The sequence below is a fragment of the Hypanus sabinus genome, chromosome 7 (genome assembly GCF_030144855.1).
Source record: "Hypanus sabinus isolate sHypSab1 chromosome 7, sHypSab1.hap1, whole genome shotgun sequence".
Taxonomy (NCBI): Eukaryota; Metazoa; Chordata; class Chondrichthyes; order Myliobatiformes; family Dasyatidae; genus Hypanus; species Hypanus sabinus.
The window spans coordinates 130,374,201-130,387,994 of NC_082712.1; the positions used below are offsets into that span (position 1 = coordinate 130,374,201).

Consider the following 13,794-nt stretch of genomic DNA (forward strand, 5'->3'; position numbering starts at 1 on the left):
GACGTAATGCACAGACTTATAGATGCTCCACTGTCATACTTTTATTTTAAAATACAGTTCCTTCGCTTAATATCCAATTTAAGTAAAGAGGATAATAATAAAAATTACGATAAGTGAACTGCACCTCAACTTTTATCTGGATACATTGCAAATATCAGGATGTCATATTCTTCCCCCTTCTCCATTCCTCCCCTCCCTCTCCCCCTTTCCCCCTCTCACGCCTCTCTCCCCCTCACCCCTTTCATCCCTCTCAACTCCCTCACCCCTCTCTCCTGTCAGTCTACTCTCCCCTCTCTCCCCCTCCCCTCTCTCTCCCCTTCCCCCTCTCTCCCCTCCCCCTCTCTCTACCCCCTCTCTCTCCCCCTCTTTCTCACTCTCTATCTAGCTCTCTCTTCCCTTCATCAGGATAGAAATCTTTGCCCTTTCAGTTTCAATTTGTTTCTTTTTTTCATTCCTATCTCCAGCTGGCTCCAGTTTCTAAAATATTTGCTACCCTGACAAAACTCTCTGACAGATATTCACTCTGTTTAACCCTTTTTGCAAATTAAAACATGCTTACTTCCTCTCTTTTTCCATTTCTGACAGAGTCCTTGGTCTCTTCTCACTTAAGTATCAGACTTGCTGAATGTTTCAGTATTATTTTGTTTCACTGTTGTATCAGAACTGTTTAGTCTCCCATATGATTTCTAAGCAATAATCTGAGGTTCAAGGACATTCCCTGTGCCATTTCTTCATGCTTTTCTTGTTTTAATATTACCTCAAAGCAACTGAACATTGTTTAGTATAATGCTATCTTGAGGACACAAAGGGGTAGAAATTCCTTTGGAAAAGGAATAGAAAAGGAGATCCTGGCCAATGAAAGCATTATCTTTGCACTCCCTAGATTTTTTCTCAAGCTTTGAGATATGGTTTTAATTACTGCTCCTTTACTTTTGGTATGTAATGGATTTTACTCAAGTTAAAAAAAATACATTTTTTTACTGTACTTGGCCTAGTGATGTAAGGCAGAGGCAAACACAGAAAGATTAGATTAGAACATTTGGGTGGGCTTATCCTTTAAAAAAACCTGATAAATGGGCTTTAGCTTTAGGATCAGGGTTCGCTTTAATTATAACCACTTTTTGAAAATCGATTCCAAAGGCAGAATTTCAATTAGCTTTCTGATCTGTGTGGTGGAATTAAAATCTGCTTTCTGCTCTTTCTGAAGGATGCAAAGATGAAGGAGTCTAAGGATTATTCACTTTTTGAATCTCTGTGTGACACTGTCCAATCATCACTCGTACTACTGCAGAACAGCATTGGAGAGGTACACAACAGATATTTGTCTATTTATATCTTTGCAGAATGTGTTCATGACATCTGTCTTTTATCTGGTGCTGCAATAGTGCTTGGAGAAGCCTATTTGAGAATGAGAGCTGTTTTATTCTTTCCTTCCTCCTTGACATTTCCTCTGGTATGTATGTGGGATATTGATGACACTTTATTTCTGAAGACTGAAGACTCTGAAGACTCACATTACCTTGACTTATTACCTTGTCAAGGAATCAAGCTATCTGAAATTTTTGACACTACAGAATAATGGTTTTAATTGTTGGTGATATCTAGAGTGAAGACACCTTGTAATATGCTGTCGGACCACAGTTCAATATTTTCTCTTTCTAGTTTTGAGGGTACAATAAGCAGCTGGAGTTTTGCTATGTGCTTCATTTTCAGACCACATGGTAGCTTTAGTTTTCTGCCCACTGCAAACATTATCCAGCATCTCCCATGTAAATGCCAGGTTTAAGACAATGCTGAAGGTGCTGAATCATAACTACTATTGAATAGATTAAAATTGTGCAAAAACAAAAATGCTGTATATTAAAAAAAAAGTGAGGTAGTGTCCAAAGATTCAATGTCCTTTTAGGAATCGGATGGCAGAGAGGAAGAAGCTGTTCCTGAATTGCTGAGTGTGTGTCTAAAGGCTTCTGTACCTCCTACCTGATGGTAACAGTGAGAAAAGGGCATTCCTTGGGTGCTGAAGGTCCTTAATAATGGACACTGCCTTTCTGAGACACTGCTCCTTGAAGATGTCCTGGGTACTTTGTAAGCTAGTACCCAAGATGGAGCTGACTAGATTTACAACCCTCTGCAGCTTCTTTCAGTCCTGTGCAGTAGTCCCTCCATACCAGACAGTGATGCAGCCTGTTGGAATGCTCTCCACAGTACAACTATAGAATTTTTGAGTGTATTTGTTAACATGCCAAATCTCTTCAAACTCATAATAAAGTATAGCCACTGTCTTGCCTTCTTTATAACTACATCAATATGCTGTGACCAGGTTAGATCCTTAGAAATTCTAACACCCAGGAACTTGAAGCTTTTGGAGTAGTGGTAGTGTATTTCACTATCACCAGAACAATGACATAATAAGGGAGGATTATTAGTAATAAGGTTGGTCCAAGCTCGTTCATATTTAACATTGCAAGTAAATTTTGGCTGTCGTTGGCAAAGTGAAAGTGTGCATCATACTGGAACCCCTTGTTACGATTTTAAATCTGGACTCAGACACGAATAAGCTATTCAATCTATTTGACACATATTGAACAATCAAGCTATTTGAAACCTTTGATATTCTTGGGTTATGGTTTTATTTGACAGTGATAATCTAGAGTGAAAATATCATTGATCCGTAAGGGAGCTTTCATCTAAGATTGTTCATAGTTCTCTTAACATGCAGGTTTGTGACAAGGTGGTTCTAATTGTGAACTATAGGTGCAGATTAACAGTCAGTCTGAAGGCAGCAAAGGGAGTGCAATAATGTGAACTAAATCTCTTACTATCTGGAGCATGAATCAGGATCGATCAGTAATCTTTCTTTATCTCTATTCCTTTTCTACAGCTTCTTGACTTCAAGGATCAAATGATGAATCATCCTCTTCCTAGCAACCTCCTGGCTCATTTAGTTGTTACGACAGGGAAAATTTTCCGCAGGTGTTGCAAACATATATATTCAAGGTCATTGTACCACCTCCTATTTAAGTAATTTCTACAAGTGCATTTAAAATTATGCTGATAGTAGCCTCTGTTGTTCAGCTCTTCATATGATTGTGGCATATTTTAAAATCTAATCCTGACCATTGCCTAACCACTTCTACCTGAATTATCATAATCTTAACTATGACTAATATTTAATATTCTTGCTTCTAAAATAAAAGATTTTGGGCTCAGATCTCATTCCAGAAAATTGAGCATAAAAAAATATATGTTGACATTTTATTGCAGTTCTAAAGAAGAGCTGTTCCATATGACCATTTTAACTTTTATTTTGGGATGCCAACATTTTAAATTAGAGCAGAAGTACTTTCATGAATCTGTAGTTATTGCTCAAATCAACTTCGCTGAAACAGATAATCTGTTCATCTGTAAGGAGCTTACAGCAAATTCCTACAAACAATAGTCCTATTGTTTGTAGGAACTTGTTGTGAGGAAGTTAGCTGATCTTGGCTGGGCATTTTTTGATCCACAACTGCTGTTAAAATTGCTGAACCTGTTCTTCAAGGATCAACTTTATTCATCATATATATTCATATGAACAATTCTGGAAAAATATGGTTGTAAGTACAGTTCTGAGATAAATGTTCATAAATATGTACTTATTAGAACGTATTTATAAATAAACAGCTTATTAAAATGGTTTTATGGCTTTGCAATGCCAAGCAGTAACTGAAGTAACAGAAGGGGTGGGGTGATCTAATTAGAATGGTTGATCGGTTAACTGCCTGGGGCGAAGAAACTTCAAAGACAGGGTGAAAGTTTTGCTTTAAGAGCCTTATAGCACTTTCCAGAAAGAAGCTTTTGGAAAATGCAGTTTGCCTGGTGAGTAGTGTCCCAGTGACTTTTCCTGCCTGTTTCCTTGTCCTGGACACATACAAGTTTGCAGTGACTGCAAGACTGCAGCTAAAGATGTTTCTGCTGATAGTTCACTATAGTTTTCATAGTTTTGAATGATGCTTCACCAAGCCAAACAGTAATGGCTGATGTGAGGATGCTCTCTATGACGGCAGTGAATGGATGAAGTTGGAATTTTACCAGTTGCTGCAAGAATGCATCCTTTGCTGATCCTCATGTTCTCCCACATGAGTTTTAGTTCCTGTGGAATAATGATACCCCGAAACCTAAATGTTGGAATGGTGCTAACAGTGGAGTATCAATGATGAGTGGGTGGAAGAGACACATTTCTCCTGAAGTCAATATGCATCTCTGGCTCAACAAATTTCTATTGGAGGGTAAGCATTGTCATCAAATGAAGCCACCACTTCCCATAGAGTGAGCTTGTAAGGCTATGCTATCAACAAAGATGTTTTTAACATTATTTTCAAATATCATGAAAAAATTTGTCTCAAAGAGAGTCTGTTTGACTCTGGTGATGTTAAACATTTGTCATTTAGAGGTGCTTGTATGCTACTCTTTTCTGAAGTTAGGTTCGAAGTAAATTTATTATCAAAGCACAGATGAGTCACCATATACAATGCTAAGATTCAATTTTGTATGGGTAATACAAGAAACATAATAGAATCAAAGAAAGACCGTGCCAAACAGGACAGAAAACAATCAATGTGAAAAGAAAAACAACAGAGCTTGCAAATACAAATATAAAGAGAAGAATAAATAAATAAATCAATAAACACATGATAAATATCGAGAACATGAGATGAGAAGTCCTTGAAGGTGAGTCTCTAGTGATGGGGTGCGTGAAGTTATCCCCTCTGGTTCAAGAGCCTGATGGAGAAGGGATAATAATTGTTCCTTAACCTGGTGGTGTGACTATTGAGGCTCCTGTACCACCTTCTAATGATAGCAGTGAGAAATGAGCATGGCTGGAATGGTGGGGGTCTTGATGCTGCTTTTCTGTGACAGTGCCTTGTATAGATGTGCCCAGTGGTGGGGTGGTCCATGTTGGCATTTTTGTCTGCTTTTCCATACAAAGGCATTGGTGTTTTTCATACCAGGACGTGATGCAAACAACCAATATACTCTCCACCACACATCTGTAGAAGTTTATCAAAGGTTTAGATGATTTGCTGAATTTTCACAAACTTCTAGGAAAATAGATGTGCTGTCCAGCTTTCTTTGTAATGGCACTTACAGTATGTGCTGGAACCAGGACAGGTCCTCTGAAATTATAACTCCAGTTGTTGATCCTTTCAAAGTGGTTTGGAGTGTGTTGTTCGTGATCAGATCAGGCTCAAGCTGAAGCCTAATGAGTGGAAGGAGATGGTAGCTGGTGGCTGGTGATGGAAATGGACCTACTGTACAGTTTAAAGTGCGGATAGGTAGAATTGTAATTGTTTGAAAGAATTGTTATTAGGAACTGAAAATGGCAATTTTTCTGAAAGTCTGTTTAATTTAGGTGCAGAGATTGACAGAATTTACTTAAAAATGTAGGGGTTGGGTTGCAGATCAGATTATTGGTTTGAAGTGGGAAGTAAATCAGTTATCAAGACTACAGATTGGAGGGATCTGAGGATCAGGACCAAACCACTACTGGAATTATTTGTTTCACTTGGCAGGATTATCTCAACCAGGGATTGGGTATTTAGTGAAAATATGGAATTATCTAGCCAAGCAGGCTATGGAGGCTCAGTCATTGATAATGCTGAAGCTGGAAATTTGATACATCTTTTGATATTAAAGGAATCCAAGGATATTGAGTTAGCACAGGCAAGTGGAGCTATGTTGAGAATCAGCCATTATCTTACTAAGTCAAAGTTCAAAGTATATATATATATATATATATATATATATATATATATATATATATATATATATAACCATATACTACCCTGAGATTTATTTTCTTGCAGGCATTTATAGGAAATTTTACAGTAGAATTTTGTAATAAACTATACATAAACTGAAACAGACAAAGACAGACAAACAATTAATGTGCAAAATAAGACACTGTGCAAATAAAAGTAAGACTATAGGATGTAGAAGAGGTGAATGAAGTTATCCATCCTAGTTCAAGGGGCCTGATGGTTGTAAGATAATAACTGTTCCTGAACCTGATGGTGTGGGACCTAAGGCATTTCTGTTTCTGTACCTCCTGTCTGTATTGAGAAGAAGGCATGGCCTGGATGGTGGGGGTCTTCGGTGATCATAAGATCATATGATATAGAAGCAGAATTAGGCCATTCGGCCTGTCGGATCTGTGCCACCATTTCATTTCATCATGATGGATGCTGCTTTCTTGTGGCAACACATCAGTGTTGGTATGTGGAACTTAGTTGTCTGAACTTCCAGCTTTGCCCCCTTTTGTATTTTCTTTTCATGCAATTTTAGGCTTTTAAAATCCGAACTTAACTAATTATTACTTTTCTTTTTAATTTCCATGGTGTAAAATTTTGGTAAGGAGTCACCCATTAACATTTTGATCCTTGGGGTGCTCAAGTAGATGTATGTAGATTCAATTCTTCCATTTTATGGAAAAAATAAATTTTTGGCTAAGATACTAGAAAATGGGTTTACTTTGTGATTCTATTGCTCTGTTACCCATTTTGTGTTTCTGACCTAGTGCTTCTGACCTGTTCACTCCGACCACCGAGCTTGTTCGTCTTGCACGATTCTATGCCACTCCATGGGAACAAAAGAAAGAAATCCTGGAGCACATATATGTGAATCATGAGAGGTATAAGTGCATGCTTTCCACATAATGGGAAGTATTCAAGGATAATATCTCCTTGTTGTCTTTTAGATTAAAATGTATTCTGAATTTGCTGCTGCACAGGAAAACAAGTCATCATGAGCTGTGAATCTTATTCAGGACAGAAGAACCATGACTCTAGACAACAGGGGTGAATTTTAATATGATGGAGGCAAATGTTGAAGTGCTTTTTTAAATGCAGCAAAGTGTGACCTTCATCTATCCATAAATGTGCAGATGTGCCAACCCTAACCTAGCAACTGACTTCGATAGACAGAGTTGAAAATAATTATTTGGTGTCTGTTCCCAGAAGGGAAAGTGTTGTAGGGAATTATTTTAACAAAACATTTCTGTTTCTCATTTCCAGGAAAAAGCATCAGCTCAGTGTAGCACTGAGGAAATTGCAGCTACTTGATAGTCAGGTAAATTTCCTCACATTAAGTGAATTCAAATACCAAGCACGTTGGCTAGACAAAGATAGCAAATCCTCCAAACTCAAAGCCCCATGCTGATTATTAGTTGTGCTGAAAGACAGGTCACCTCAGTCTGGTGAACATATTGGTGCTAAGAGAGACATTACTCTCTCTGTTGTGGGCATAAAATGCAGTTGTGCTTTCTAATTACAATTGCCTTTTATTACTTGGTCCTATTAGCTTTAGCTAAATAATATTTGATTTTCTTTTCCTCTGTTTTCTTATAACTATTCTCAGCTCCCTACATTTTTAAGAATGTTTCTCCTTTACCATATAATCTATGTTAAGTATAATAGACTGCTCAGAAAATTTTTTAAAAACAGATCTTTAATTACCTATTATGTGGACAAGATCTTTCATTTAGAAGTGGCAAAAAGGCTCTGAATTCAAATTTTTAAAAACATTATTCTTCAAAGATATGCTATCTATTGATCCAGAGAAATTATACTGCAGGTGCCAGAAACCAGAAATCATGAAATGCTGTAAGTACTCAGCATGTGAGGCAACATCAGTGGATCGAAAAATCAGGGTTCACTATTCAGATCAATGAAAGATCATCAACCCTTTTCTCTTTCCACCAGCCCTGTTAGTGCTGTTGAGCATTTCCAGCATTTTGTGTTTTAATTGATGCCTTTCATCTTACAAATTTCTCCTTTTTTTTAGGCCAAGTGGCTTGCTCGGGAACGACAAATCTTGAATTGGGAGAAGTTATTTACAAAGCTAATGGTATGTAATTTTGAGTACTGATGAGTGCATGCAAATAATGCAAGTCCACAGCATAATCCAGGGATGAAATTTAGATGCATTATATAGCCATGCATTCGATAATATTGCCATTCAGTTATGTTTGCAGTATTCCAATGTGCTAATGATAATACTAAAGCACCCAGACACTCCAGAGAATTATGTTATGAACACTCAAGTAAACATCGAGGGTCATTGTGCACTATATCAATGAGAAAACTTTAGTTTTAAACTTTTGGTACTCTATCTTCACTCGGCAGACAGCTAAGACCCATGGGAGACGGTGGAAATTTCGACTAGAATATCTGAAAAGGAAGGGTGAGCTGAGGTGGGTGAGAGCCTGAGTACCATATCCATTCTCTGATGATTCCAGATCAATTGTAGTTGGGATTTGCAGATCAAACTTGCTTCTGTTACAGCTCAGAGTCACAGACTTTTATGGGGAGTCCTATTTATCCAGAGATGAGCGATGGACAGATTGACCCCAAGCAGCGTGTATTAAAAGAGGCAGTAAGTGGTATTGTTTTTATCAAAGATGAAAGGTTAGTAATATTTACTTATTCATCATCTGCTTGCTCAAGGCTAGTAATTGACATCTTAATGAAAATCAAAAAAAACTGCAGGTGCTAGAAATCTAAAACAAAAGCAGAAAATGCTGGAAACACTCTCTGGGGCATCTGTGGAAAACAAACCCCAGAATTGACATTTCAGATTGAAAATTCTTCATCAGATTTGGAAATGAGAGAAAACAAGATACAATTGGAAACTATGGGGAGATAATGGAAGCATTAAGTCATTTGTTGTTTCATTATCAGGGAACGTTCATTATGTATAATTGATAATTTTACAGTTAAAGATTAGAGTTGGAAAACTGGCAGATAGCTAATGGAAGGTCGTACCTGGGTAATTAAAGATGATGCTGAAAGAGAATAGAAGTTTAAAAGGGAGTATCTTTTTAAACCAACTTAATTGATTTTTTTTTAGAGATACCAGAGAGTGTTGACAGTGGATGTAATTGAGTTAGATTTACAAAATGCTTTCAATAAGATACTACACAATAAGTAAAGTCAGAAAGCTTGAAGTTAGGAGATAAATTGCATCATGGATTGAAAGCTGGCTTGAAGACAGAAATCAGAAAGAAGTAGTATAGCAATTCACAACGAAAAGAAGTGGGTCAGTTAACAGTTACGGGACTATTAGGCTTTATAACTTACATTAACAATTTAAACACTGAAATAATGAGCATAGTTCTAAATTTGGAGGTGAAATAAAATTAAGTTTAGAGTTATCACTAGAAGTGAATTGCAACAAAATGCAAGATATATTTGCAGAATTGCAATTAATTGACAGGAGTGGTATAATATCAATAAATACAATGGAATGCTTTTTGGTAGGATGATCAAAATGTTACTTATTTAGTTGGAAGGCACAAGGTCATTGAGGAACAAAGGAATCTCTGGAACAAATATAACAACCATTAAAAGTTGCACCTTAGGTTAGCAAGGCTATAAAATAAACAGGATGCTGTTTATTTCTAAAAAGATGTAGGGAACTTATGCTCAACTGTATCAACCCTTCATTAGATTCCACTTGGAGTGCTGTCTCCAACATTCTGTAGCCTTATTATGGAAAGATGTTGAGGCAATAGAGATGACAGATTTGTAAAGGTGATGCCAGAAATGTGACATATACTCATTTGGAAAAGATGAACATTTGAGAATAGAAAACTGAGGGCGACCACTGAAGCATGGAACTCACTGCCACAGTGGTGTGACCATGGATAAGTCCAAGAGGAGGTTTATGATGGAGAAGGGAATAGAGATGACACTGATTGATTTAATGAGGAAAGATGGGAAGAAGCTCACTCAAATGGAGCCAGAATGCAGCAGTTATGATTAAAGTTAGGCTGTATGGCCTATTTCTGTGCTGTATATCTCATGTGATGAATAAGTAGAATGCTATCACTGCTCTGTGAAGGAATCCTTAAAGAGACTGGTTATCAAAGAGCATCAAGAGGCTGATACAGAGGAAAGCAATGAGGAAGAAGACAGTGATTTGGAGCAGGTCGAGGCACAGGGAGAGAGAGTAAGTCTTTCTCAAAGTTTAATTCTTGCATTTTCCTGAGCACAGAGGATAAAACTTTTATTTATACCATTCTGTTATATAACACAGGATGTCCAAATTGTCTCACAGTCCACAAAGTATTTTTGAAGGGTATTCACTTCAGCAATTGACAAGATCCAAGAGACCATGAGATTCTAAGTTTCAAATTGCATTTATTCACAAAGCAAGGAACCCAAAAGAAACCAATTAAAAAGATAAGACCAACTTCCAGTGCTCACAGAAAAAGAGAAGAAAAACACAAATCAAATAATGCAAATAATAGAAGCCAGCAACAGCAACATTCCAAACCAAATTGATTCCTTAGACCCAAATCCCTGGAGTAGGCCCAAAGCATTGGTATTCAGTAATCACATTAGCAGGGCAAATCAACGCAGAGTTTGCAAATACGAAGCATGGCAGCCAGAGGCCATCTCATAGTCTTAGTGTCGCAGAGAGAGGAGCCCCCGGACTATCTGGGCTCACGTTTAAATTGTCCAAACCTTGCACTAGGACCCGGTCCCGCCATGGCGAATTGCTCTGGGCCTAGATTTCGCTGCTGGAGAAGCTGTTCTCGGCCTCTTCAAATCAGTTCGGTGCCCAGAGGGATCCAACCTCGCCGACATCCTGCCTTTCAGTCTATCTAGGCCAACATTTAGATTGTCCAAACAGTGTATTGTACCTCTGATTAGGACCTGGGCCTCACTGTGGCGAATTGCTCCAGGGCTAGAACATGCTTCCTGGCGATTCGCTTCAGACTGGATTTCACTGCCGAAGAAGCCATACTCAACCTCTCCAAATTGGCTTGGTGCTTAGAACGATCCGCCGTCTCACCTGGGTAAGCTGGACAATCATCGGAACCTCCATCCCTTCTTCTCTCCTCCATGCCATCGCATCTGGGTAGGCTGGACAGGCATCGGGACTCTCTATCCCATCGTCTCCTGTCCAAATTGTCTACTCCAAACAGCTCGGCTCCAACCCCCAAGTGCATTGACTTTGCAGTGCACCTGCAGGGCACATCTCATGAATTTGCTTTGTCTTCGCTTGCCTCTTCATTATTTGTGATGATAGTTTACCACAACTTACTTCAAAAAAAGTGTTATTAATAATGTTTTAATCAATTTCCTTTGCCTTTGAACTACCAGTAAGCTGTCTCATATCTTTAGTAGCGCCATTTAAAACCGGAAGATAAATGAGCAGTTAATCTGTTGTAGTTGTGTTGATGAAGAGGTAGATATTTTGACTGCAGTAGTCCCTAATCCTTTTAGACCTGTACATCAGAGAGAACAGTGAAATCATACTTTAATGTCTTATCTAAATGTCCAAATGTTAATCACTGCAATACTTCCATGATACTGAATTGAATTATTAATTTAGATATGGAGGAAATTAGAGATGATTGAGCCAAAGCCAATAATTAAATATACTAACTTTTACAAGCCTAGAGATCTTGACTTTTACTGAATTAGCTGTTTTCACTTTAGATGACTGTCAAAGTGTTCTAATCAAGTTTAGATGCTCCAATATGGAAAGAAGGGTAAAAAGTCTTTTAAAAAGTCTTTTTGCAATTATCATCTTGTACTGGAATACATGCAGTATACGTATTGTCTTCTGGTTTGTAAATACCCTTGTCAACTTTCAGTAGGTAAGGACAATCACTTACATTGTAGAAATAATTTTTTTACAGGGTACAGTAATTTGGAACCAGGAGTTGTAGGGAGGAACTTTATATCAACATTCAATGTTATGTGGACAGAACAAGTATGTTCAAGAACTTCCTCTGATCAGTAAAAATCAGCAGTGACCCTTCATATTTGGATTATACTCTAAATTCTTAGCCTACCATTGTCCTTCATCAAAACAAATCAAGATTATTTCACATAGTTTATGCACTATTCCTGCACTAATTTCAAAACAAGAACTCAGATGTTACATTACTGTGCTGATCTTGACACAAATATTTTCATTCATTTCTGCATGGGTTTTCTTTTTGCTTTTCTAACCTGTTCCTTTCTCTGCATTTTCCTTGGTAGGGTGGAGGTGCTGTTTTAAAGAAGGACACCATCGATGGTGAAACACAGACAGAACAGCAGACAGAAGAGCAGGGTACATGGACAGGTGATCCTCTTCACACCAGGTAAGAGAATGTATAGGAGGAGCAATTAGCGAGAGTATATATACATAAATTTAACTTCTACCCATAAAGGGATACTCCCATAGTGTTACTTGTGTTTATTTTTGCCTTTGCTTTAGAACATAGATTCCTTAACCTGCTAATTAAAGAGACAATAATTATACAGAAAGTGTCATTATCCTTCAAAATTGCCAAGAAATAAACTTACACAGAATAAGCCTAAAACTTTTAATATACAGGAAAGCTACAAAGCTATGTGTAACACTTAACCAACAGGCTGGTATATGTCTAGGGGAAAAGGAGATCCAGCCACACACCAATCCCACCTCCTGTACACGCAGGTGCTGTGAGAATCAAGTTTATGCCTCGCGCCCACACACAGTATCAAATTCACACCAGATACCGTTATGAAATACACTTTAAAGAGTTTACTAAAACTAAAAGAGTACTAGGCAATACAATATATATGAAAGAAAAGAAAAAGCAAAAGGCGCCAACTTATCAAAGTTCAGTCAGTTTAGTGCACATCGTTGGAGCTCAACCATCGAACCATTTGACCCCTCGTTGCTTGCCTCCGACCTCCACGTCTTCGCACCCGGGACCACCCCCAGTGGTCAACCAAGCAGTGTAGCACACGTCCACCTTCCTCGGCGTCTTCCTCCCAACTCTCTCGAAAACCCGCGAAACCCACCTCCCCAAGTTCCCAGACTCACAAGACAAAATAACATTCCCCATTGGTTAACAAATGAATACAATCCCCATATCAGCAAGTCTAAAGCTAAACAACTGCGAGAGAAACACTTATCAGACAAAGAAGCATTCCTACTCTTAACAATCCAAAGAAGCCATTTTGAGTCACATACACAAGACGTTGTACATTCAAAATATATTTACCTACCACAGTACCTGGTTCTTATGTTTCTGCTCTAGAACTTTGCTGGAAACGCTAAAAGTTGTTACCTAAAGTTGTCCAGCTATATACTGTTATATTAACCACAGATATTAAACACAGTTTTAAATCTAACAGTCATTGAGTTTGGGTATTTTCTCATTTCAAAGTTAATAGTAAGTTCTGTTAAATTACCAAATTCTAGGTCCATTATGTAAAGTTAAATACTTTGTAGCACCATTCTGGTGTGTGATTGATTCCACAGGAATTCTAAACTGGAGTTTTTATGTCATTTTTGCTTCTGATTTTCCAGTAATTGAATTAATAACAGACAACAAGGGCTACCATGAATTGGATGTGCATATCTTTGAATTCGGATCCTTTTGTATATGCTATAGTGAAGCTTTGCAATGAAAATGCTTTCTTAATATGTTCCATATGGTTTCCAGAGTTTCTTGTTCCATCCCCAGCATTCTTTATTTTAGTGGACTTCAATCGTGAACATTATTAACCGCTGGTGAAGGCCAGCATTTCCTTTTGTCAACCTTCAATTTATTTTCATTCAGATTTGCCTGCTTGTCTGCGACCAAGTTTTATGGCTGCTTTGAGCAAGGACTGTCTTGCTTACTAACATATCAACGGGAACGTCAGAAGATTCAGCTTGTTCAGGACCAAGCAAGACAGAATCACAAAGCACCAAAACAAGTCAAAATAAATGAAAGCCAAAATGGTAGGATGAAGAGTCAAGTAATGTTTATGTTAGCAATAT

At 37.9% G+C, this 13,794-nt stretch overlaps 1 protein-coding gene across 8 annotated transcripts in view; it reads left to right on the forward strand.

Annotated features, from left to right (window-relative positions):
- Nucleotides 1-13,794, forward strand: part of LOC132397195 (uncharacterized) — a 57,140-nt gene that overhangs the window by 17,432 nt on the left and 25,914 nt on the right. For 6 of the 8 annotated variants that reach the window (XR_009513298.1, XM_059975622.1, XM_059975623.1 and 3 more), the window contains 10 exons: nucleotides 1,208-1,306; nucleotides 2,882-2,973; nucleotides 6,557-6,670; nucleotides 7,053-7,107; nucleotides 7,822-7,884; nucleotides 8,163-8,230; nucleotides 8,322-8,412; nucleotides 9,880-9,987; nucleotides 12,036-12,139; nucleotides 13,592-13,755. Coding sequence is in view for 7 of the 8 variants with exons in the window: in XM_059975622.1 (XP_059831605.1) it covers nucleotides 1,208-1,306; nucleotides 2,882-2,973; nucleotides 6,557-6,670; nucleotides 7,053-7,107; nucleotides 7,822-7,884; nucleotides 8,163-8,230; nucleotides 8,322-8,412; nucleotides 9,880-9,987; nucleotides 12,036-12,139; nucleotides 13,592-13,755 (958 nt within the window). In the remaining variant the exon portion in view is untranslated. The remainder of the gene's footprint in view (nucleotides 1-1,207; nucleotides 1,307-2,881; nucleotides 2,974-6,556; nucleotides 6,671-7,052; nucleotides 7,108-7,821; nucleotides 7,885-8,162; nucleotides 8,231-8,321; nucleotides 8,413-9,879; nucleotides 9,988-12,035; nucleotides 12,140-13,591; nucleotides 13,756-13,794) is intronic. The other 2 variants (XM_059975624.1, XM_059975625.1) reach the window with 2 other exon arrangements.